Below are 26,734 nucleotides of genomic sequence, written 5' to 3' on the forward strand. Positions count from 1 at the left end.
CCTGAAGATGAGATCAGAATTATCCTAGCATTGTAATACTTATCCCTCAATTTGTATGACAAAAACAGGTGTATTTTTGTCACATTTTATTTGTGGGAGCGTGCTTTATGCAAATTAGCTCCTGATTCCTCCATTGCAACAGTGATTACACTTCAAAAAAGTACTTAATCTCAAAATTCTTGGTATGCACTTTTCAGAAGTCATGAAAGGAGCTTCATAAATAGAAGGACATTGGTTAAGCCACTGTTGGAATATTGCGTGCAATTCTGGTCTCCTTCCTATCGGAAAGATATTGTGAAACTTGAAAGGGTTCAAAGTTTGGGAGAAGATTTGTAGCTCGGGTGCTCGTTGTTGTGGTTTTGTTCGCCGAAAGGGTTCAGAAAAGATTTACAAGGATGTTGCCAGGATGTTTACAAGGATTGGAGGATTTGAGCTACAGGGAGAGGCTGAACAGGCTGGGCTTTTGAGGGGTGACCTTATAGAGGTTTCCAAAATTATAAGGGGCATGGATAGGATAAATAGACAAGTCTATTCCCTAGGGTCAGGGAGTCCAGAACTAGAGGGCATAGGTTTAGACTGAGAGGGGAAAGATATAAAAGAGACCTAAGGAGCAACTTTTTCACGCAGAGGGTGGTATGTGCATGGAATGAGCTGCCAGAGGATGTGGTGGAGGCTGGCACAGTTGCAACATTTAAAAGGCCTTTGGATGGCTTTATGAATAGGAAGGGTCTGGAGGGATATGGGCCGGATGCTGGCAGGTGGCACTAGATTAGGTTGGGATAGGTAGTCGACATGGACGAGTTGGACCAATGGATCTGTTTCTATGCTGTACATCTCTATGACTTTATTTTTTTTATATATAGTTCATCAAACAGCAATTATATAAAACCTTTCTAGGGTTTTCCTCACTAGAAATTGAGAGTCATTAATCCAAATACAAGATTATCACAGCTCTCTGTTCTCTGTGTAATGCCAAGATAAGCTATTGGATATTGACCAGAAACCAGGCTCTTCATTCTTTTTTAATTTGTTCCCCTCTTTCTGTCAAAATTGCTGAAACTAGTTGAAGCACCCCTGTCAATAGATCGGCTGAACTTATTGCAACAAATGAGGCATTGGGCTGACCAGTTTGACTCCATGTAAAGATTTTCTGTTTGTGTGTTTTTTTGTCTTCCTGCCCTCCTGTCATTTCATAAAAATACATCTTGATTCTGGTGGGTCTTCACAGCCAGTTGTACGAAGGAGAATTACATTGTACTTCTAGGCAGAGAAGGTGCTGCGGAAGAAACTTGACTGGATATTTTACAGAATGTTGCAGATTGTACACATTCAGACATGGTTTGTTGAAGTTGGAAAGCGTACTCGTTTACAGTGGTGATAGAGATCTGGTCACGCAGGATTCTTGGCTCTGAATGGTGTTCAGTTTCTTGAGTGTTGAAAGTGTGGTCATCCAGGCAAATGGACAGTACTGCTTCATACATCTGACTGGTACCTTGGAGATGGTGGAAGGACTTTAGTTAGGCAGGAATAAAGTCACTCATCACAGATATTCCAGCCTGGAGTGCAGTTGTAACCGGAATATTAACGTAGTTATGCCAGTTCACTTCGGTACCAGTGAAGTAGTTTGTGCACCTTTAGAGTATATGGCATCAATCATCAGTTATTCTATTTCATCTGAAATGTTCTCACTGATATACAGTGGAAACCCAATTATCTGAATGTGATGGGCAGGCAGTATTTCGTTCAGATAATCAGTTATTCGGAAAATCGATTTAAATGCTTTTCCTCTGGGTCTTGGAGTTTTTAAAGTCTGCTCCCCATTCCGGAGATTGCAGCAGCACAGCGCACGAGGCCCTGCCTCGGGGGGGGGGGGGGGGGGGAGGTGTTAGTGTTCACCCCTCTGTAGAACTCCAGGGAAAGTGTGGGGAGAGAGAGAGGGCGGGCAGTCAGTCATTTGGAGACGGTGCCTGTTAAATCACTGTAAACAAAAGGTGTGATTACTCTTGGAAGGACATCTTTGATGTAATGTTTCCATCGGGACCTTGTGATCTCCTTCGGATGATCCGATTTTTGGATAATTGGTATTCGTATAATCGAGGTTCCCCCGTGTCCTAAGTATTCTGGAACATTTCAAACCCTATCAATACTTAACTAAAAGAATAATGGGGGTAAGCACAGTGGCTCAATGGTTAGCACGAATCCTCACAGCGCCAGGGATCCAGGTTCCATTCCACCCTTGTTCGACTGTTTGTGTGATGTCTGTGCATTCTCGCCATGTCTGCATGGTTTCCTCCAGGTGCTGTGGTTTCCTCACACAGCTTAGGTAAATTGGTCTTGCTAAATTGCTCATCGTGTGCAGGGATGTGCAAGCTAGTTGGATTAGCCATGGGAAATGCAGGGATAGGGGTAGGAGATGGGTATGGGTGGGATGCTGTTCAATGGGTTGCATGGCCTGCTTTCACACTGTAGGTATTCTATTATATGATTAGATAATTATTAATATTGGTGTTTAAAATGAGTTAAAGCTCAAAGTAACCATACCAATCGAGCCTACATAGGTTTGTTACATATTTTAGTCACAAAACTAATCAAATTTAAAAAATAGCTGCGTCTTTTATCTCAAAGTGATTCCTATTTGTTAGCCTATGTTTGGATTAGCTTGGGTCACAAAGAAAGTAATAAAACCGTAGGTTTGGCCTAAACTTTGGTTGTTCTTCCTTATAGAACATATTTAATCAGAATCAAACAGAATATAATTTAATTCCTCACTTGCTTAATTAAATCAATCATGTTGAAATATAACCCAATCCTACAGTATTTTATTGCCAAATCAAATGGTGAGTCTGTTATTTGACATCACTTGATGAATGTGATGGATCCTTTCATCACTTTTTTAACTTTCTAAAAGCCCAATAGCTAGCTAAATTAGATTTGCCCAGTTTTTTGCTTGGGCATGTCTTATGCATGCAATCTTCCACACATTTGCTTAGATTCCAGTATCATTATGGTCCTGAAGGTGAGCAACTTGTGTGTTCAGGTCTTCATTATGGCAGCCAACCAGCTGTCAGTGTCTGTGAACTTTTATCAAGTTCAGAGTATGTATTGCTTAATGTAACAATGACTAACCCTCATCAACCGTACATTGATATCTAGGGCAGGGTTTTCAGGAACATATCTAGTGAGATTACACATTGAAACTCAAGATGTGAAAGGAGGTGATGTTGGACTTGTGCAAGACACTTATTGGACATCAGTGGAATATTCCATAAAGGACATTAGTAAATGTAATTTTGGCAAATGTAACCCCACAACTTTTTCAAAAAAACATTAAGCAGAAAATTCTAGACCATTAGTCTAATATCATTAGTGGGGAAGGTGCTAAAGATATAAAAGACATGATAACAGAACACTTGGAAAGCAAGAAAAAGATTGCTAAATGTTTAGATTTTAAACATTCCAAAGTATATGGAGAAAAAGTGGGAATATGGCATTGAAATAGATGATCAATCGTGACCTCGTTTGGGGATAGATCCAATGGGCCTTTCTTGCAATGCTGTCCAAGGGTACTATATCCTCTGGTATGGTATGGAGACCAAAACACACTACACTGGTATGGTCTAATCAAAGTTCTACTTATTGGTAATAAGAGTTATATAACTCTAATAATGCAAACCCCAGCCTCCGCTCCTTAAATAAAAGCTGACGTGTCATTTGTTTTCCTAGTTACTTGTTGCGCCTGCAGATGAACTTCAATTTGTGTTCAAGGGTACACGTGACCTTCTGAATCCCAGCATTTACAAATGCCTCTCACTACTTCTGGGAGAAAGAAATAAAATCTGCTTTTCCATTTTCCAACACAAAATGGTTGATTTCACACTTTGCATTTTACTCCAGCTGCTGCCATCTCATCCAGTCACTTCACCCATTTATATCACTTTGCAGATTTAGCTGTCTATGCCTAACAGCTTATTTTACCCTTTTGTGGTCACTTAACTCAAATTACACTTTGGACCTTTCAATCTGTGTGATGAAGCAACATTTGTGATAAGTATGCTAAGCCTCCATAGAATTTATGCATGCTTAATGATCTATCTTGTGATATTTCTGTTTTATCAGAACAATTTCTCTGGAAATGTGTGTACTAAATTTTAATCTTGTATCCAGGTTGATGACAGGTTCAAGAAGAGTAACCAGGGTTCACCTCAAGCACAATCAAAACAGAATAGTAAAATTTTGGAGCCTCCAGTGCCTTCTAGATCAGAATCATTTTCTAATGGAAGTTCTGAATCCAATTCAGCTGCATTGCAAAGGCCCGTGGAGTCACAGGTACAGATCAAGAGCAGTATGTACATTAAGATGTTTGACACACTGCTGCCTGAGGGTAATAATTTGTACACATTAGGCAGGTGATTTATTTTTAAATGATTGGCATCGCATTTCTAAACCATTCATTCGTCCACTTGTGATGCTCAGCATCGGCTGTGTGCATCATTTATAAGATTTACTGCAGGTATTCACCCAATCTCCTTTGTCCGAACTATCCAAACCCATCTCCACCACCATCTGGAAAGGCAGGGGCAGCAGATGCATGAAACTACCACCACTTAAAAGTTCCCCTCAGAGACACTTATCATTCTGACTCGGGAACTGACTGGGTTGTTCTTCGGAGGGTTGGTGTGGACTCGTTGGGCCGAAGGGCCTGTTTCCACACTGTAAGTAATCTAATCTAATCAAACGTTGAAATCGTTGAAAACTTATTGGAGATTAGTCTACTATGGTGTTGATAAAAAAAAGTTGGAAATGATTTGTTTTCAGTGAAGTCAGAATAATTATTTAAAAATATAAAATATTTTACTTCTGGTATCTCTGGCATCTGTTGCTGAGAAATTAATGTAGATTATTTTGAAGATTGCTTTGTTAATTTTGAACAATATGGCAGATCTAGTATAGTCTCTTCTTGCATCCTGATTGCAATTTTTTGCAGTTTTATGTCCTACACAGTTCATTTAAGAATCTGTATTTTTAACAGGTTATTTTTCTTCTTTAATTTTAACACCATCAATTCTTACATCATATCATCATAATTTTCATCTGGGTGTTTGGAATCATTTCAGTAAATATTAAAGGTAAATGTTATTTGATTTACCAGTATGGCTATAATATTGATATTTCTGTTACTTTAAGGTTCCAATGAGAGCAGCACCTCGATCTCCTGTATTGTCGCGTCGGGATTCTCCATTGCAAAGCAGTGGTCAACCAAGTGTTCAAACTGGTCCAAAAAGCTCCACAAGGTATGGATCTTTACTGTGTTTAATAGTTTAAAACAGGGGCATATTCATTAAGAAAAACTGCCCACAAACAGCAGACATTTATAAAACATGACTGCACTGTTAGTACTTCTTAGGACATGCAGAACTCAGTCACAGACTATGTTGTAACTAGCTTCCGCTTCTTTCTCTAAAGAGGAAAATGCGTTGGCTCTAAACTAATTGCCTTTTTGTTCTGTTAATTCCTTGTAAGTTTTATTAACAGCTGATGAAGGAAACAATTGTGAATTCGTCAAGTCACAACCATGCCAATTTCAAACTGTACAGACACCCAAGAAAGGGAAATATGCAAAATAAAATTAGCATAGCGAAGCAGAGCAGTAATGTTGACAAATAGGTAGAATGCCATTGTCTTTAATTTCCTTCCCAATAAATTGTTGCAATAAATTGCTCATTGGCGATATTTACTAGAGTTTACCACTGGAGAAAATCCGTAGGAAATAATAATTATAACTTTTGAGCAAAATGAAATATGCAAAAAAGATGTCAACTGATAGATGCTGTAACTAGTTGTTTGTCTGCCCTCTGCTGGGCAGTACACATCATGACTCCTGGTAACCATCACAATGTACTAGTTTCAGATGGCACATTGATCACCCACAAGGGAGAATTAAGGAGAGGAGACATTTGCAAGAAAAGTTGTGACTAGGAATATTTAAAAATAAATTAATTTTGTTTTAGCATTCCCAATCTTAAGAAATACTATGTATTAAGGAATATGTGAATATTTGCATTTCACTATATAGGGGAAGATGTGTAAGAGTACTTCTGGCATTTACTGGTTTTATTTCAGAATTTCAGTATTTGATGTGTTTTGTGTTTGTATCATTAAATACTGCATTTAGTCTCATTTGCTGAGAGTGAATTAGTATAGATGGTTCTGTATCAGCAGGTTTGATTATACCAGCTGTCTGGGAATCTTAGCTGTTGTTAAAGAATGAATTGATTAAATATTTGAGTTTCTAGTACGCAATTTTTCCTTCATTTATTGTATGCTCTTAATGACCTAATGGTTGTATTCTAAAACTATGCTTTATATTGATTTAATCTGTGAATTTTATGTTGCGCAGGCCACCTGTGAAGAGCTGAAGCTTTTTATTTTAATACATTTCTTCTGTAGCAATATAGAGCCCAGGCTGTTGTGGGAGAGGGTGGAGAAACTCGTACCAAGACCAGGCAGTGGCAGTTCCTCAGGCTCTAGCAACTCTGGCTCACAGCCAGGATCTCATCCTGGCTCTCAAACTGGATCTGGTGAACGCTACAGGCTACGATGTGAGATTTTCCTTTTTGAATTATTTAAGTGCATTGTACACTACTTTGCTCTTTGCTTCCTTGAAGAGCCGATTCCCTTGGTCATAATGGCTTTAAAGAAGAGGGTGAAAAGTTCACCAAGTGAATGTAGTTATGGCTTTCAGATGGTTGGTTTTAGTTACACTTTTTACATTGAAGAATAAACCTGTAGACTTGCACTGCTGGTTACTCTAATGTTAGAGACTCTCTAACATTTAATACTTGCATGCGAAGGAAATTAGTTCTCTTTCAGTAGTAATCACTCTTTTAAACAATTGTTTATTGTTAATATTTTTGTCAACACAGTAATTGCATTCAGTTTAAGCTACTATGTCAGGCTGTGAAATATATATGTACAACTACTGCAAAAGTTTAAAAATCAGCAAAAGTTTAACTGCATATCATGATATTGACATGGCCCAGATTCAAATTTGTAAATCTGCATGATTTTCAAACTTATTATAATGTTAATTAATTTCATTTTTGTGCCTTTAGCTGCTTAGAATTTACATGTTTGTGTGCTTGCTTAGAAATCTTGAAATTTAGTGCTTTAGTATTTAGATTTTTGAGTCAAAACGTATGTTGTGGAAAAGCACAGCTGGTCAGGCAGCATCTGATGAGCAGGACAGTCAATGTTTTGAGCATAAGCTCTTCTTCAGGAATACCTGACCGGCTGTGCTTTTCCAGCGCCACACTTTTTTACTGTGATCTCCAGCATCTGCAGTCCTCACTTTTTCACTTAGATTTTTGAACTAACTATTTTATTTACAGCATCGTCAAAGTCTGAGGGTTCACCATCCCAACGCCATGATAATCTTAACAAGAAACCAGAGGAGAAAAAGGACTTCAGGCCAAGTAGACCAGCTGTAAGCTTTTAAAGCTCACTTATTTGTAAATTCTTATATCACATTTTCCAACTGCAGTCAGTATAAACTTTCTTGAACAAGCTTCATACAAATTAAATTTTGAATTAAATTTATATTTATGACACATCTAGTTCTTTGAATTCAAGTTTATGGATTTGCATGTTCCCAGTTTGATATTGAAAGACATTTTATGAAATTATTTATCACAAGTATTATTGTAGCAAATATATTTCCTCTTTTTAGAAACAAAATAATATGGTAGAAGTTTGTTTGTTTATGGTGGTTTTTCTTCTCTTTCTCCTCCCCTTGAACCCTGTTGATTTGACCAATGATGGCTAATGACTCAATCACATGACCACTCACATGGGTTGCTGAATATTGTAGGGGGATGTGGTAAGATATGCCATTTTAGCAGTCTTCCTCATGTTTGCTTGCACTTTTAGTTGCACAAATTGATTTACTATATATACTCATGTATAGGTCAATCTTGTATCAGTCGACCCCTTATTTTGGCCAAAAAATCTTGTATTTTCCATACATCTGTGTATAAGTTGACCCTACTATATCACATTAAATCGTATTCATTCATTCATACCGGTAGCTCTATTCATCACTCTTTGTTACTATATCGCATCTCTATTCATTCATTCAAGACTCTGCTTACCACACTTGTGGTAAACTCTGTTTACCACAGCACGTTTTGATTCATTTATTCATTCAGACTGGTCCTACATCTGTTGGTACTTATCGCGCTTTGTTAATGAGACATCCAAAACTTAATATTGTTAAAAAGTTAATTATTTTAATTGTGCCATTAAATCTGAATAAAATCTGGGATATATTAGGTACACACCGGTATATCTTTAATTCTTTGACAAATGTGTTAATGTTGCTGAGGTTCATAACATATGAGTAAATGGAGGGAGACAGAAGAATTTGGCAGGAAAGTTCAAGACGTTTACACATTCAGAATTTAATAAATGTTTCATTTTAAGTATGCCATTATACCAGGTCATGATGATTTTTAACAGTGTGATTTTTCAGGATTTCAGTGAATCGTTGACATGTTAAATTTTCATACCAGTCTCTTGCTTTTATCCGGTAATTACTTTTACTGTAACTCATTGTGTTTTTCTTCTTTACCCGGGATTAGTTGTGCGATCAAATCGACTTTTGCTAATAATACGGTACTTTGAACTGCACATGAATTTCAGCCCCTCAAAACTTGTGCCCGTGTATTAGTCGACCCCCTAATTTCAGCTTTTAAAAACCATCTTTAAAATTTGACCTATACACGAGTATATTTGGTATTTGTTGAAAACTCCTGATGTGTATGCTTTTTTGGGGTTCTAGTCCATACTTTTAATAAGCAATGTATTCTGAGTTTTTGGATCATTGTTAATGTGTGTATGATGGTTTCTTATTCTGTTAAGTTTTAACTACATTTATTGCAAATTCAACAATTTTGAGTGCAAAACATTAGAGTTAATGAACTCTAAATTTAATAGCAAACATTTGAGTCCTTTTGAATATTTTTGTTGAGAATGACTTTATCATAGGTTGAAAATACAGAGATACAATTAATTTGTTTTATCATGAGAAGTAAGAAAAACAAATATTTTAATTGAATAAAATAAATGTTTTGACTTGACCTCTATGATTTTGTATTGTTTTAAACCAGCCATTTATGGCTGAATTTTTTGGAATGGCACAAAGTGCAGCAAATGGATGAAGAAGCTGTGTCAAATCATGCTGACTTATGCATAATTTGTTTTTGATGCTGGTTGAAATAGGGTGGAATTATTGTAAGTCAAGACTGTATTTTTACAGATCATTGTTTGGGACTTCTCATTTAAAAAAAAAACTTGCATTGAAAAGTAAATCCTTTGACTTCCCTGTGTCTCAAACTAACTTAGTTATAGTGGAATTTGCATCTGGTTGAATGCTGCAATTTGCAGTTTAACTATTATGAAGTAATTTTGGCCACTTCTGTATCAATCTCAACTTAAGTCCAGTGCCCTTGTCTATTTATTCCATCTATTCTTTTTAGAAAGTTTTAACATCAGATCAAATTCCACGTATTTCTAAGATGCGTTTATACCTTTGCCTGCCTGAGTTCTTGCTTCTGTTGCTTTCCTTCACCTATGCATTTCAGTTCCCAGGCTGGTTTATTGTTTACTTAATTTACAAGGAAATAGTAAACTGTCAGATCGTGAAAGTATTTCCGGTCAATAAAAATATTTTAATTCAAGGATGTCCATATTATATGCAATCATAAAATTTGATCATGGCATGAAGTAAATTTTGCAGCATTTTAGTATTTCATAGCCTGTTGTTGAACATGTCATTGTATTTGATCAGTGTAAACACCGAACCTCAATAGTTGGCAAATGACTTCATTTCTTAGTTTCAGGATCTTGCTGCTTTGGCTAAAGAGCTTCGAGCTGTGGATGATGTTCGACCTCCTCAAAAAGTTACAGATTATTCTTCATCAAGTGATGAATCAGGAACTACTGATGAAGAAGATGAAGATTTGGAACAAGAAGGGACAGATGAAACCGGACCTATGTCAGATGATGCTCGAGCAGTGTACGTAATTTTAGTTAATGGCAGTGATGAAAATAATTTATTCGTGACTCATTTCAAGAATTGGAAACGCTCGTAAGATAGAACTCAGCAGCGTTATTTTGAATAGCTCTTAAGATCTGTTTCTTTGCCAGTTTTTCTTCAAAATGGAAGCTTAGTTTGAATTATATCTTGTCACCTTACAGCAGAGAAAGAGGTCACTCAGGCCTTCGCTCAAGGTTGTGTTTTTTTTTGAAAAAGTCACACTCTGGCCTTTTGGTGCAGAAACCCTAAATTAGACCCTTGAGTGAATGTAACAAATGGTCATTCTTGTTAATTCAAAAATCTGGTGATTGTTTTGTATTCGCCTAAGTCAGTCTGATTGGTAAATTACTGACTTTGAATGCACTGATCAATGTTTTAACTATTGTGATGACTCTGGGAATATTGGGGCTTCATGTCCAGTGCACTAGCCCAGTGAGGTGTGTCACCATCCTCTACTTTATGATCCTTATCCAATTGCATCTCCACATTACTGCTGTTCTTTTAATCTCATTATCTTTATTTTGCTCACATCTGTTATGTCACATAATATGTAATATAATACATAATATATAGCACTTAATCGCATACTTTTGGAAGTTCATGTGTGCAACATCAATTACACCATTCAGCAACCCTCCCCAATATTTCATCTAAGAATTCAATCAAGTTAGTAAAACGCAATTTGGTTTTAACAGATCCTTGCTGACTTTCACAGGCTGTACTTTTTCAAATGTCCTGAATATTTTCCTGGATTATTACAGATGCTTTCCCAATACTAGTGCTTGGCTAGCTGTATTTGCCAGGATTTTCCTCCTCCTTTTCCTGTTTCAACATTTCTATAATTTGCAAATGCCCTCTCCCTTGTCCTCTTGTATCGCCTACACATTTATGGAGTTTTGGAAGATTTTAGCCAATGCCTCTACGATTTTAATCTTTTTTTCATTTTTATGTTGGATGTATCCTAGCAGATGGGGTGACCTTGTTTTTGAACTCCCAGTATCCCCAATGTTTCTCCTTTACTGCTACATTGGCAGCACTTTTCCTCATGAAAACTGATGCAAAGAAGTAACACACTACTTCAGTGAATGTATCTAATCCACTGAAGATCTTTCCCTTGGACTCAAATTTCCTTTGACTGCCTTTTTATTGCAATGCACCTTTTTCATATTTGCTGACATTACAACATTGGTATGGTACAATAAAATATGTTGAAATGTGAAGCCATTAAAATGGGTGCAGGTAATTTGCATTGTTGTTACGCATGTCTTCCATATGACTGACTATGAATTGCCTGAGCTTCAAATTGGATTCTACAACTTCACAATTTACCTGAATTTCCAAAATTTTCTCAATTACATACTGTATATGTCTGCATTTTTTCTATCAGATCTTCAAAACTGAGCAATGGTGAAACTGAATCAGTGAATACGATGATTGTTCATGATGATCTGGAGCTGCTGGCTGAAACGCCTGTTACTCCCTCTAAAGATGGCACTTTAATTGTTCGACAGGTACCGTATTTCAGACAAAGATCTGCCTTTTGTCTATTAACTCTTACTGAGCAGTATGTTTTCTGCTATCTTTCATGTTAATACCTTAGCAATTGATATAAATGTTATCAGTTCTTCAGTCTAGATTTCCTTTTTTATTTAGCACAAAAGATGTTCTTATTTTTTCTATTTGCTGCAGTTGTCTTGCATGTGTTACTATGTCCATCTTGGAAGTTAAAACCTTGAGTTTAGATGGACAGGAAGTGACTGCAGAGAAAAATGATAGATGCACAATGTTCATTTCTAAAGTCTGACACCAGTTCATGATGTTTTTAAATTAAACTAACCTGTCTGTAAGCCATCATTCATGTAAGTGTTTTACTCTAACTTCAGACATTGTTTAAAAAAACTAAAACCTCACATTTGCAGCTGTAGTCAGGTAATTCCATTTTTAACTCCATTAAGCAGCATTGCTACAAAAATGGAAACACCTACAGAGTGACATATTGATTCTCCATACTACATTCTCTTTAAATTCCATGACATTAGTTATTACAAGCAATTTAAGTTATTAATTACCCAACAACACATCAAGTACATGCTGTAATGTTTGTCACTTTTGGAGTATTTTAATGCTTCAGATCAAATTAACATCTTACATTTCCATCTAAGAGAGCTTTAGAATTTAGGTAACGTGCAATATTTTTATTGAAACCACTGCTGAATTTGTAACTAGTCTTTGTTCTGCCTGGAGTAATGTGAAGTGCTTATCTATTGAAGTGGTTTTGTCAAATTATACCAAATTTACTTGTTAGAACTAGTTGTGCTGCGATAAAAGCTGAAAAATCCAACTTTGCATTAACTCTTCTGCCAATTAACTGTTAGGGTGATAGGTGTTCAAGCAACTCTTCAGCAAGACAAGTATGCCTGTTTTTTCTACAGAGCGCAGGTGAATTAAAGCGTGCCAGCCACCATGAGAGTAATGGCTTTGCAACCCGCATTCACCTCTTGCCAGATCTCATACAGCAAAGCCATTCCTCCACCTCCCCAACCAGCCAGCAGTCTCCCATCATGCCCCCTCAGCTGCCCCAGGACGAGCTCACTACTAATGAGGTATGTTTGACACGATAGCCGGCTGCTGTTCTGGCATACCACTCCTGTAAACTAGTTAGTCACAACAGCACTCCAGTCAATCTCAATGCTTCTCATCTTTAAATTTTTCTGTGTGTCAATTCTACACTGCTATTGTCTAAAACACTAAATCCTCTTACAGGGTAGAATGTTTTAATTCCAAAACTTGCCAGTTAATGAATATTATAAAGTTTGATTTGTAAAATGAGAACAAAAATCTCAGTAGAATAGTCATTCACTATTGCCACTGAGTTAAGAAAGCTGACTAATCTGACTTTGAGTTTTGAATTGGACTTGAAATTCGAAATATATTTTTCTAAGGACATGGGCATGACATGTAACCAAACACAACTGTATTCAAGAAATATTCTGTTCCAGCAGGTGATGTGATTGGCACTCATAGGCTTTGTGAATGGCAATTTACCACTCGCTGCAGATTTCCAGTTAACTGTGATAGGAGAATGTGAGGACTGCAGATGCTGGAGATCAGAGCTGAAAATGTATTGCTGGAAAAGGGCAGCAGGTCAGGCAGCATCCAAGGAGCATGTCCTGAAGAAGGGCTCATGCCCGAAACGTCGATTCTTTTGCTCCTTGGATGCTGCCTGACCTGCTGCGCTTTTCCAGCAACACTTTCAGTTAACTGATACAATTGTGAACGGACATACTGAAGCTAATATAATGTGAAGTTATCCATATGTATGTCTAGATCTTAATGGGGAAAGTAAGCTAGATTTTATTCAGCAGAATGACAATTAGTTACAATAAATAGAAATTTCTCACTCGTGCCTTCCTTCAGTTCATGACCTGATCCATCTATTATATAATTATAACTATAAAACATCCTAATATTCAAAAGGTATTGTACATGTCATTGGATCTGTGAATTAATGCAATCTGACCTTGTTACATAAAGGGAAAACACTCGAGTCAACTTTTGCAATCAGTAAATCTTAAGGAAATTGTTTTATTGAAAGTTTTAAGACACTTTAAAAATGAAAGTCACATACATGAGCAAAAGGTTTAAAATAAGCCTGACTGTTCCATGCATGCATCCCAAAATTACTCCATTCCTTTATTCTCTCTAACGGGTGAGGCAGAAATTTAAAAAAGAACTTGCCATTCATGCTCTCACACATACCCTAGTTCCCCCCCCCCCCCATCACCATCTCTCCTTTTTCCTCCCCCTCCCTACCCCCATTCTGTCCCCCTCTCTTCCCCACCTCATAAACTCCCTCCTCCCCCATTTCCCACATTGTCACCTTTCATGCTGTTTTACCATCCTCTCCTGTCTCACCTGTCACCCCATTCTTGCCCTCCTCTCTCTCTTCCTGTTCCCAACCCCTCTCTCCCTCTCCCTGTTTTCGCCCCTCTCTCATTCTGTCTGCCAACCCCTAACTCTGCCTCCTTGTCTCTTTTTCCTTCCAACTCTCCGCCTCCATCTGCTCCTTCTCTCTTTCTCTCTTTAGCCTGTTCCTCTCTCAGCTTGTCTGCCCATCCCTTGTTTTACCTCTGGGATGAGGTCCATCAGGATGCGGGAGCCTGTCAGCCCACAGCTCCAGTACTTCGTTTAATACTACAACCCTACTATTAGTAATTCTCCTGTGTCTCGGCTCCCTTCCATTTCCTGATTCACAGCTACTGTGGAGTGTGCCTGTTGTTCGGGATTCCTCCATTATATGACATAAATTATTCCTCTCTAACTTATTGATTTTCTTAGGGAAAAAAAAATAAATTAAACTACCTCTCAACTGCTGCAGTTCAGTGAAATGCATGCCTTCTCATAATTTATCCTTTAAATCCCTAATATAATTTCAGTAAATTTACAATGTGCACCGTTCAAAGTTATGTATATAGTTTGGTGCCATAATTAAATACAGTACTCGAGATGAGGACAGAATAGAACTGTATAATTGAAGTAAATCTTCCTCACTTTACAAAGACCAGCATTCCATTTGACTTGATTTTCATTTTTGTACCTATTCACTATCCTTCAGTGATTTTGTGCGCACACCCACAAAATCCTCTGCCCTCCTCAGTTGCTAGGTTCTTGCATTCAAGAAAATACTCAGATGTCAGTTTCTTAGGTCCAAAGTGGATAACAGTGGGACTTTGTCACATGACTTCCGTCTGTCCCCACTTGTGTAATATCTGCAGGTCCATTTGTAACTTTCTGTTTCTATTGAAAGAACTTAATCTTAATTGTCATCTGAAAATTTGGCTGCCCAAATCTCTTCATATTTCCAAGTTATTCATATATTAGTTGAAAGGTTGAGACCCCAGTACAGATCACTCTGCAACGTAATGTGCCACATCTTGCTTTATGCAATGGTATACCCAATAATTTTATTGCAGTTTACTCTCTCAATTTTGTCAATAGTACTTAGTTTGGTTTCTTGTCAAGAGCGTGGTGCTGGAAAAACATAGCAGAGTAGGCAGCATCTGAGAAGCAGGAGAATCGACATTTCAGGCCTAAGCCCTTCTTCAGGAACTTTATTGTGCACTAAAGGATTTGCAAGATTGATGAAAATTAAGGAACAATGTATTAAAATTCTTACAAATCCATTGATTCTGTATTTTCTAATATTGAGTATTCAATTGGGATCGAACAATGCCATTTTTGGGTTGGAGATTCTGAGGAACAATTATTTAGAATATCAGAGTGATCAGGGATAAATTATTCTGCTTTGGGTTCCAATAAGACATAATTGGTCTCTAGTTGGTGTGTGCCTTTGTCAAACACCCTGCCCATTCCGCACTCAATTATCAAAAAAAAGGAAAATGACACTATGATACTTGGTGTTTGTGAGAAAATGAATTCTCAAACTGTTATAACCACCAAGTTAATTTTGTATTACTATAATGGGTGGAGAGAAAGTGAACACTGTTTGCTTTACTAAGGAAAGTTTTCTTTGGCTGAAAAAAGATGACTAGGTAAGCATGCAGTGCTATTTCAGTCACAATCTTCTGTATTCCATTTTAATCATTTTGGAGTAATCATCCTAGCATTTATATGCATTAAACTGGCAAGTTTTATTTGCTTTTTGAAGTATCATTGTCATTTCATTTAATTTCACTAATATTCTCACTTCTTGTTTAACCACTTTTCATATGTTTTGTGCTTCTGCAATCAGACTTGTAAATTTTCGTTAGGGAAAAGCAATATTAACCCTTTGATCACTGCAGTCACATTTCTGCATCACAATTTAGTTGGTTAGACGTTTTGTTTCCCCCTGAAATTGCGGTGTATTATTTGGCTCAGCAGATATGGCTAAAATTCCAGTTCCAAGATTCAATCAAAGGCAAGATCAAATTGACGGAAAGTTCTCATGTTGAGTTTAAACACCGCCATAGATCACTTGGGCTGAATGGTCGTCTTGTTTTAAATCCTATCTATTAAATTGTTTCATTAAGTTTTGCTATTTTAACATGCAAACTTTTCTTCAGTGTACTTTTGGAAGTATACATATTTAATGAGAAAGACATTCAGTACTCAGAGGGTTAAATATAATGAAATGTCATTCTCCAGTTTTGCAAAAATAACCCACTTTTCTTCAGGATTTTATACATATAGCATAAATGCATTTGTTTCACTTGATATGTTCATATTCCCTGCTCGTTCACATAATTAGTCCTCACCTTTCCTCTCTCATCCCCTTAGCAACCCTGGCCGTAAGGTGCTTCTGTTTCTCCCACCATCCACCATCTCTGGCCTGCACTTGCCCCTTCCCCTGAACTTTGTCATCCTTCCTTTTCTCTCTCTGACTCAACTGGAATCTCCACCTGCAGCTCCCCCCTCGAACCCTTCTTGAATATGATTTTAATGCCATTTGTATGATAGTTCTGGGTTATTTTTGTGAAAATGGGGCAGTTCCTTTTACTGCAAAGTAGAATGTACCTGAAATTTCAACTTTGGAAGACTTGGCTTCATAATTCTGTTTTGTGTAAATTAAAGCTAAGGTAAAACTTATAATTAGAAATAGTTTTTGGTCCGAAGTATGTATAATGTTTAGTATGGAGGAATATCGGATTGAATTATGAGGGATCTGAACTTTCATGAGTACAATCCAGAGTGGTTTAGCAATATTATTGTTGTAAATATATACATCAATGCTGTTCCAGCATGTTGTTGGACTTGAATTCTAGTAAGATCTCTTTCTAAGTTGCATCAGCTTTCATATGGTGAAACACATTGGAAAAATGAGCAATTTAACTTTTTAATTTGATTTTGCAAGAAGAGGCAACTATTTTAAGACTGCAAGAATTTAACTTAGTACTTTAATTTGATGGTATCCAAGATACCCGTTAGAAAGTCACTGTTTACAATAGTACCCCTTAAATGAGAAATTCAGAAAAGTGTGAATACATTGTTTTGATGCTAATTAGTTCAGTGTGCTGTAAGAAATACGTGTAATTGGGTAAACTTGGCAGCAGCCGCATGCACGTAATCCAAATCAGATCTTTATTTTTACATATATATACAAAATAATCACTACATGGTTGCATGGAAAATTTTTAGTACTAAAATGTCATGTTTCTTGTAGCTTTCTCCTGTTTGCCAAATGTACCTTTTGGCATTTCTTAGTGATTATGTGGTACACTCTATTGGTTCAATTAGTCTTCAAAGGACTTACTAATTTTATAGATTTTCATTTTATTACTTATGGCATACAAACTTCTAAAATACAAAATGTCTTAAACACATTTCTGAACAATTGCGTTTAAGTATACTTGCAAATTTAATTGTGACAACTCGTGCAATTTGCATTGGAAATGAGGTGTAGCAGTGAATTTCATAAGGCATTCAACGTTCCTCATAATTAATATAAGGTGAAAAGCACTTGCCCTTTTCATTTACAGAGCTGTTTTAGTCCCTGCAATTATAGTCAGGTTTTAACCGATCGCTTTATTTGAAAGGTTTGATTTAAACATTATAAAAGTAGTTAATATACAATCATGTATCCCCTTCAAAAATGAGCTGCTTCCTTCCACTTGAGAACCTGTTGATGTAAAGTGTAAACTAATTTTACTTTGGCAACATTCAAATAAGCACAATTCTAAAATGCAGTATGCAAAATTCTGGGGATACTAGAAAAGTTCAGCATGTCGACAGCTTCTGTGGAGAGAGAGAGAGAGAGAGAAAAGCAGAGTTAGTGTTACACATCTACAAGCCATCATCAGAACTGGGCAAAATTAGGAATGTATTAGATTTTGGACAAGTGAAGATAGGGATTGAGATGAATAACAAAAAAGAAGCTCTGTGATGAAATGGAGAGAGGAAGAAATTAAATGAGAAAAAGTTTAATTGTGCAAGGTCAAAGGGAGTTGTGGGAAAAATATAGAAATGAAAGATCTATCTAGAAGGAATACGAATGGCAAAATCCTAAATTAGTATTGTCCAAGAGCATAGAAAAAGGGGACGAGAGATAAAAATGAGGAAGGGAAAAAATTGGGGGGGGGAGAAAAACAAACAATGGGGACAGACATTATAACAGATAATTGTGGAACTTCATGATGAGTCCAGAAGGTTTTCAAGTGTTCAGTAGAAAGATTAGGTGCTCTTCAAGCTTATGTTGAGTTTCATTAGAACACAGCACATAGGCAAGATACAAACGTCAGCATGCGTGTTAAGTGGCAACTTAAAATAACAGGCATCATTGGGCCCAGGGTCACACTTGTAGACTGAAAAAGAAGACTTGGAACAGAGTTGTTTCAACAAAGTAGTCATACAGTCTTCATTTAAGCTGTCCAGTGTAGAGTAGACCAGTTTATGGGCAGTAACTATAATATGTCAATTTTTTATAAAAAAAAACAGAAGAAAACCATTGCTTCATCCCAAAGGTGAGGCTTTCATGTAAACAGCACAGGTGAGGTTACTATTTGTGGCCCACTCTTACTTGCTGCTGACTGGTTAGTGAGATGATAGAGCAAGGTGCTAATAACATCAAGGTCGTTGGTTCAATCCCCATACTGTCGAAAAAACATGAAGAAGAACAACTTAGCATTATGCTGAGTTCAGTGATTCAATTGGGTGAGTAAGAGAATGAAGCTGATGGTTTTACTAAGGTCAGATTTTTCGAGGTTGGTCCTTTCTCCTCAACTGCACATTCCTCCCTACCTTGTTTGACAAGGTACATCAAGTTTTTCTGTTCTATTTCATATACTTGTGCACTCAGCCATTTCCCCCCAAATCAGTGATAAGGTGTATCATCGATCCCACTAGCCTTCATGTTTGACAGATCAGTCTCTGCCTTGATGCCATCTCTGGAATGATCCTATCACCAAATATAATTTCGGCTCACTTCCCTCTCCTCATTACCTCTACAATGCCCTTGTTCAGTCTGCAGTCAGTCCCAACCCTCCTTTCCTTCTTAGAATGTAAGTAGTTATCCAGAAAATGCAAATCTTGCTCTTTTATGTCTTTTCCCTTTCATGGTTTAAGAAGCAAAATACTCTTTTCAAATGAAATGGTGATTTCCTATTATTTTTCAATTTACTATATGTATTTACCATTGCTGTCTAATATTTACATTGGGCAGACCAAATTTAAACTGTGTGACCACTTCTCTCACTCCTCAACTGAGCATCCCACTCTCACCTATTGCTTGGCCTGATGCAGTGCATTGGCACAAGTTTGAGGAAGGGCACTTCTTTTGTCGTCTTGCTTTACAATCTCTCGGATAATCATTGATTTGAACAATTTTAGATGGTAATCTCTGCCCCCATTTTGTTTTATTTCACTTTTTTTAACTTTTTTCCATCTGCTTTGCTTTCAGTTATTTATGATCCTGCTGTTCATACCACCTCTTGTCATATCTTCTGTTCATTAATTTGTTTCATTACCACAATTATATTTGGATCATTCACCCTTATGTCATTTAATCATCTCTCTTTCATATCCTTTTGCTGGCATTACCTTCCCTGCTTTTGCTTGCTCAAAGCCTAATACACTTCTAACTCTGACCAATTCTGAAGTAAAATCATGGACCTAAAATGTTAACTGTTTCTTTCACCACATATGCTGCATAAAATATATCATGTTTCTTTCAGTGTCTAAATAGCTGGTCTTATTGAAATTGTGCATTGTTAAAATGTTCAGTTACCCAAAACTGACTCTGAAACCAATAACTGGGTACCACAGGTTTACATTTGGAAATAAGTCTATGTTTGATCAAATTTATCAAGTCTAAATTATGTTAAGCTATTTACTCTCGAAGGATTGGTGTGTTTCTTTAGATTATTAAATATGCTGGTCAGGGTTTTGTTTACATCTTGTCTGCAACATTTTACATATTTATAATCTGCAACTTAAGTTTGAAGTTAACACAATTTAAGGTTAAAGTATGTTTTTCTGTGCAGAATTCGCAGTTTGCTTCTTTATTTATATGCTAAGTTAAAGGATGTAACAACCCATTTGGCGCTGGTTTGTGTGATAGGCTCACGTCAGTTAACTCATGACATTAGAAAGTTATAGAATTGTGATAAGTTAGTGCAAAATTAGCTTTTAAAAGTAGATTGATCATGTGAATGCTTGCTGTTCTATATGTAAAATGATTAAATTCAGAAATGTGCAATTTCAAATAACAGTGGATCTCTCTTGAGTGTATTCTGCCTTGTCTTTTGCCTTTTCTAATTTTAATTCACTTTAATTGAATGTTCCTATTATAGACCCCATCAGCAGGAAATACACTCCAGAAACACAAATCATCATCTTCATTCACACCATTTATTGATCCCCGATTGTTGCAAATATCCCCATCTAGTGGAACCACTATATCTTCAATGGGTAAGTGATAAAATACAGTGCATTTGTCATGATACAAAAGGTTATGGTGAATGCAATTCACTTTGTAAAGGAAATGAAATTGGAAGGATCTGCTGCAATATTCATCTTAAAGCTTTGGATATATGTTCCCATTGTTCTCAAGTGGGTTTGGACAAGTGAAAGATATTGTAACAAGTCTTGGATTTATTAATATGAATTAGACAGAGTGAAAAAGGCTGCAAATGTGTTGCTGGTCAAAGCACAGCAGGCCAGGCAGCATCTCAGGAATAGAGAATTCGACATTTCGAGCATAAGCCCTTCATCAGGAATAAGAGGCACAGACATTACCTTTAAACTGTTCTAATGAAAAGGGTGGACAGTGGACCAAATGGATACCTCTTAGGCTGTGATTGACCACCTTTCAATTCAATGTCTGAACGAAAACAAAACCAATGAACTGCAGATGTTGGAAATCAGAAACAGAAACAAAACTTGCTGGAAAATCTCGAAGTCTGGCAGCATCTGTGGAACAAAAGCAGAATTAACATTTGGGTCCAGTGACCCTCACTTCTGAAGAAGGGTGTGCTTGTGGACAGCTGCAACAGGGATCTGTAATCTGTGCCCTTTGCAGCATTGAATTCCCGTTTTGGAAGTTGTTACCATGTATGAACCTCTGAGATTCAAAGGAGAAAGGATTTGTGAGAATGATGTTTGTGTGTGTGTGTATATGTTCTTTCTGCCTGCAAAAAAAAAACCTCTGTGTGTGCTGCAATGTAAGTCTGATGATTCTAAATTGGTTGTAAATGCTGTTCTTTGCACATTTCGGATTATTTAGCAAAGTCTGTCTGAAATTGCCTCATAACTGAAGTCTGTCATCCTTGATATCTTTTTAGCTTGCCTCTTCTGTACATCTCCCAAGACATGACATTTTTTTACACTCCCTGAGACTGTACAAAGAATTTGTAAACGTTTAACACATTTTTCCATGCAATTGCCTACTAAGTTAAAAAATCTCTCAACACCAGGTTATAGTCCAACATGTTTATTTGGAAGCACTAGCTTTCGGAGCGCTGCTCCTTCATCAGGTAGCCGTGGAAGGGGATCATAAGATACAGAATTTATAGCAAAACATTAAGTGTCATGCAACTGAAATGATATATTGAACAAACCTAGATTGCTGTTAAGTCTTTCATCTTTTAGAATGGATTGATGAAATGGAAATAGAAAACTGCATTTTAAATCATTAATTTCTTTATTACTTCATGGGATGAGGACATCACTGGCTAGGCAGCATTTTTGCTCATCCCTAATTGCCCAGAAGGCAGTTAAGAGTCAACCACATTGTTGTGGGTCTGGAGTCACATGTAGGCCAGACCAGCTTCCTTCCCTGAAAGACATTAGTGAAATAGATGGTTTTTTCCAACAATTGACAATGGATTCATGGTCATAATTAGACTCTGAATTCCAAATTTTTATTGAATTCAAATTTCACCATCTGCCATGGCGGAGTCGAACCCAGGTCCCCAAAGCATTTCCTTGGTCTCTGGATTAACAGTCCAATGATAAGAGCACTAGGCCATTGCCTCCCATTTCTTTGCAAGGTTTTCTTTGAATACTTGGATGTGAGCCATCAGGCCTCTTTGTTAATCTGTCCAATTTGATTATTGTTGCTACGATTAGATAGTCATGGAACAAGAAAGTTTAATTTGGAACTGTTTTGAGTTGTAAAGGGGCTCAAAGAACATTGAGGGCAGCACGGTGGCTCAGTGGTTAGCACTCCTGCCTCACATCTCCAATGAAATGTTTCTAAAATCCAGTGAGTATAAGCCAATTCTGTTGAACATTTTTCATAAGACAACATCTTAGAATCGGAGTCATAGAGATGTACAGCATGGAAACAGACCCTTTGGTCGAACTCTTCCATGCTGACCAAATATCCTAAATAAATCTGATCCCATTTACCAGCATTTTGTTCATATCCGCCTAAACCCTTCCTATTCATATATCCATCCAGATGCATTTTAAATGCTATAATTGTATCAGTCACTTCCACTTCCTCTGGCAGCTCATTCCGTACATACGCCACCCTTCTATGTGGAAAAAGTTGGCACTTAGATCCCTTTTAAATATTTCCCCTCTCACCTTAAATATCTGCCCTCTAGTCATGGGATACCTCACTCTGGGGAAAAGACTTTGTATATTTAGCCTATCCATGCTCTTCATGAACTTCTATAAGGTCACTCCTCAGCCTTCGACGATTCAGAGAAAATACCCCCAGCCTATTCAGCCTCTTCCTATAGCTCAAACTCTCCAATCCTGGCAACATCCTTGTAAATATTTTCTGAACATTTTCAAGTTTCATCCCAAGAATCACTCTAGTAAACTTTCACTAAAGTGTTTCCAGTGCAAGTATACCCCTCATCAAAAGCCAAAATTGTAGCGTACTCTAGGTGTGATCTCACCAATGCCCTGTCCAGTTGTCGTAAGACTTCCCTCATCTAACATACTCTCTCCTTTGTGCAATAAAGGCTGAATTTCCATTTGTCTTCCTGAAGACATGCTGTATCTGCATGTTATTCATGTATGAGAATACCCAGATTCTACTCCACCAAAAAAATGTGCTGTCTCTCCATTTAAATTATATTGCCAAAATGGATAACTTCATATTTCTGAGATTGTACTGCATCTGCCAAATTGTTGCCTGCTCATTTAACCTACCTATTTTCCTTCAAAACTTTTGCATCATCGCAGCTTGTTTTCTTGTTAATCCTTGTATAATCGGAAATTTTAGCTGCAACACATTCAGTCCTTTTGTTGATGTAAAATATATCACCAGTGGTTGAGGCCCTAACACTGATCCTGTGGCATTCCCCTTATTATAGTTTTCCAACCTGAGTTGGTCCATTTATCCCTATTCTCTATTTCCTATTAGTCAACCAGTCATCCATCCATGCTAAAACATCACCCAATGCCATAAACTGCTATCTTGTGCAGTAATCTTTGCTGTGGAACCTTACCAAATCTTTTGTTCAGAAATTCAAATCCATTCCAGCTGCTGATGTGCATTTAAGCACCTTGCTTATTGCAACCTTAGAGAATTCTAATAAATCTGTATCACGCCATTTCCCTTTCATCAAACCATGTTGACTCTGAATCTGTTGATTGCATGATGATTTTTGAAATATCTTGCCATTTTTTTATTAATAGATTCAGCACTTTCTCTGAAAGAATTGAGGTAACTTTTCTGTAGCCTTTTGCATTCCTGTCTTCCCTTTCTTAAATTGGGGAGTTATATTTGCAGTACTCCAATCTATTTGGACCTTTTCTAGAGTTGAGTGAATTTTGGTAGATTGCAATCAATGCTTTTATTGTCTCTATTACCGCTTCTTCGATAACCTAAAATGTGGAATAACAGATCTCTGCGGCTAGTCAGCAGTTAATCCCACTAATTTTCAGTATTTTTATCACGAGTGCTTGAGAGAATTTTAAGGTGTTCCTTCCCTATTGGTTTTGATCAACCCTGATATATTTTCTTAATGCACTGGATATTTTGTTAAAATTCTTCATTCAAATCTAATGGATCTTAATTTTTAGCACAGACAATATAAAATAATTGCCTATATTGTTTTGCCACACTTAACTAATTACTTTGTCTTATTCATCATTCCCTGGCCATCACCATCCCATAACTTCCATTTGTTCTTTGCTATCCCCACCCATCACATTTATCCCATCCCACTTAGCATGGAAAAAGTCTGCAAAAAGACCCTGAAGTCAGAAATGACCTCCTGTCCTTCAAAAGGGTTTTTGAATGAGCGTGTTAACTGTAGTCTCAATTGATCACAGTGGTTTCTGTTGTGTATATGGAGGTAGCTAATGTCTCCAGTATCAATGCTAATGAATTGACAGCCTGAAATGTGCACAATCGCATGTTCAGTCCATTATATGATATTTTACAAAATGAATTCTGTTGTTTATTCAGCTACTTCAAAGACCAAGCATGCCATAACAAAATATTTGCTTGCAGAAATGTCGTATTCTGTCTATTCCTTAAAATTGGTTAAAGAAAGAGAAAATTCCTATGACCCTTTTACTTAGCTGTTGGTATACTTCTCTTTAATATGAAATGATCCACTTGTTGAAGGCAGAATGGCAACCCAGCTGAGAATCTCTGCAGCAACTTAACAGATAAATTTAGAAGTCAGTCTCTTATGATTTTAACACTGAGCTGTTTTAGCTATTGTTCTGGTAGCATTAAGGATATGCAAAAACTAAGATCAAAAATAGTGTTGCAAAAACAGAAAGTGCTTGAGAAACTCAGGTCTGACAGCATCAATGGAGAAAGAAACAGGGCTAACGTTTTGAGTCTGTTATGATTTCAGAAATGTTATTAAAAAGTGAAAGATAGTGTTGTGTAGTTTTGATTTTATTCAGAATTATTAATGGAAGAGGTATGGATAAGCACAATATTGAAATGATTTTTAACTCTGATATTTGTCTTTTGTAGTTGTTTTCTCTAATGACCAGATTAGACCCGAGTCAGTGAAGCAAGATCCGAGCAGAAAAGGATCTGTTGTCAATGTAAATCCAACCAACATCAGGCCACAGAGTGACACACCAGAAATCCGGAAGTACAAGAAGAGATTCAACTCTGAAATCCTTTGCGCTGCATTATGGGGCAAGTTCTTTTCTTGAATCTGTCACATATCTCTGGTACATTGAAATGAGAGTGTGTGAATATACTACAAGATTGAGTGTGGATGGTGAAATTCACATTTTTAAAAAGCCAGGCTCTTTATTTCGGTTGAGAAAAAAGTTAGATTTCATGTAATGCAGTGTTACTGCTGAGCAGTTTAGTTTTGGGCCAATGCAAAGAAGTTGTGGAACAAATGTGAACACTAAATGAAGGAGATGTTTACATCTTCCTGTTTTTTTTCAGGTGTGAATTTATTAGTGGGTACAGAAAGTGGGCTGATGCTGCTGGACAGGAGTGGTCAAGGAAAGGTGTATCCTCTGATTAATCGTAGACGTTTTCAGCAAATGGATGTGCTTGAAGGATTGAATGTGCTGGTGACAATATCGGGTTAGTGTTCTTTTGCATCTAGATATATTAAATTCCTGTTGTGGTACATTGTATTCCTGGGTGGCACAGTGGTTAGCACTGCTGCCTCACAGCCCCAGAGATCCGGGTACAATTCCTGACTCCGGCGACTGACTGTGTGGAGTTTGCACATTCTCCCCGTGTCTGCGTGGGTTTCCTCCGGGTGCTCCGGTTTCCTCCCACAGTCACAAAGATGTGCAGGTCAGGTGAATTGGCCATGCTAAATTACCCGTAGTGTTAGGTAAATGGGTAAATGTAGCAGAATGGGTGGGTTGCGCTTCGTCGGGTCAGTGTGGACTTGTTGGGCCGAAGGGCCTGTTTCCACACTGTAAGTAATCTAATCTAATCTAAATGTATATTGAAACATAGCTTCATGTTTTTGGCAGGTGATTGCATGCAACTAGAATGGATCATTGAATAGTGCAATTCAATTAAAATTCATTTGTTATGACGAATTAACATGCATTATTTAAGTCAAACGCTTTCAACATGCGAAATAGGAGTACACCGTGTGGTTCCTGTAGCCCACTCCATTACTCACTATGATCACAACTGATTTGATCCTGGTCTGAACTATTTTCTGCCTGTTTTGATTCCCTTGTATTAAAAATATTCATTGGCAATTCCCATTGCTCTCTAGGGTAGAAAATTCTAAAGGCATGTCAAAGATGAAGGTTTGGATTATGACTTAGTAAAAGGAGAATCAATCCTGAAGTGAGGATATCCCTTACTAACCTCCTGAAATGAAAGCATGTATTTCCTGCATTGCAGTTGGAGTTGACTGAATCTGGTGATTGACTTACTGCATGATGGAGTGGGAATCTGAAACTTTAGAAGGAAGCCCAGGAAGTATTCCTGGAAATGAAACCAGTAACATCCTGGGATACATTGGGTGAACTCCAGTGAGACATTTGGATTTGTGGAGCTCTGTAATTCTTGGTTTTGTCAGCATGTACCCAAACTCTCACTGGTCAGTTCAACAGAACAGTCTGTTGGAGATAGTTTATTGAATCCATATCTGTGCCCTGTATTTATTTTTTTGATTCTTTGGAGCAACTAATCACTTAGTTTCTCCCTCTACACATTTGAAACTAAAAAAGTATTGTCACAGTTGTATGATTTGAAGAGTTTTCATTTTTGCTTTACTCTCTCTCAGC

General features: G+C 37.2%; 1 protein-coding gene across 4 annotated transcripts in view; it reads left to right on the forward strand.

Annotated features, from left to right (window-relative positions):
- LOC132816435 (mitogen-activated protein kinase kinase kinase kinase 4) overlaps nucleotides 1-26,734 on the forward strand; it is a 263,375-nt gene that overhangs the window by 215,904 nt on the left and 20,737 nt on the right. For 2 of the 4 annotated variants that reach the window (XM_060826013.1, XM_060826011.1), the window contains 10 exons: nucleotides 4,165-4,326; nucleotides 5,185-5,291; nucleotides 6,448-6,599; nucleotides 7,389-7,483; nucleotides 9,891-10,072; nucleotides 11,481-11,604; nucleotides 12,526-12,696; nucleotides 20,380-20,497; nucleotides 24,984-25,154; nucleotides 25,416-25,559. In XM_060826013.1, the coding sequence (XP_060681996.1) occupies nucleotides 4,165-4,326; nucleotides 5,185-5,291; nucleotides 6,448-6,599; nucleotides 7,389-7,483; nucleotides 9,891-10,072; nucleotides 11,481-11,604; nucleotides 12,526-12,696; nucleotides 20,380-20,497; nucleotides 24,984-25,154; nucleotides 25,416-25,559 (1,426 nt within the window). The remainder of the gene's footprint in view (nucleotides 1-4,164; nucleotides 4,327-5,184; nucleotides 5,292-6,447; nucleotides 6,600-7,388; nucleotides 7,484-9,890; nucleotides 10,073-11,480; nucleotides 11,605-12,525; nucleotides 12,697-20,379; nucleotides 20,498-24,983; nucleotides 25,155-25,415; nucleotides 25,560-26,734) is intronic. The other 2 variants (XM_060826015.1, XM_060826014.1) reach the window with 1 other exon arrangement.

This window comes from Hemiscyllium ocellatum, chromosome 6 (assembly GCF_020745735.1).
Source record: "Hemiscyllium ocellatum isolate sHemOce1 chromosome 6, sHemOce1.pat.X.cur, whole genome shotgun sequence".
NCBI classification, from domain to species: Eukaryota; Metazoa; Chordata; class Chondrichthyes; order Orectolobiformes; family Hemiscylliidae; genus Hemiscyllium; species Hemiscyllium ocellatum.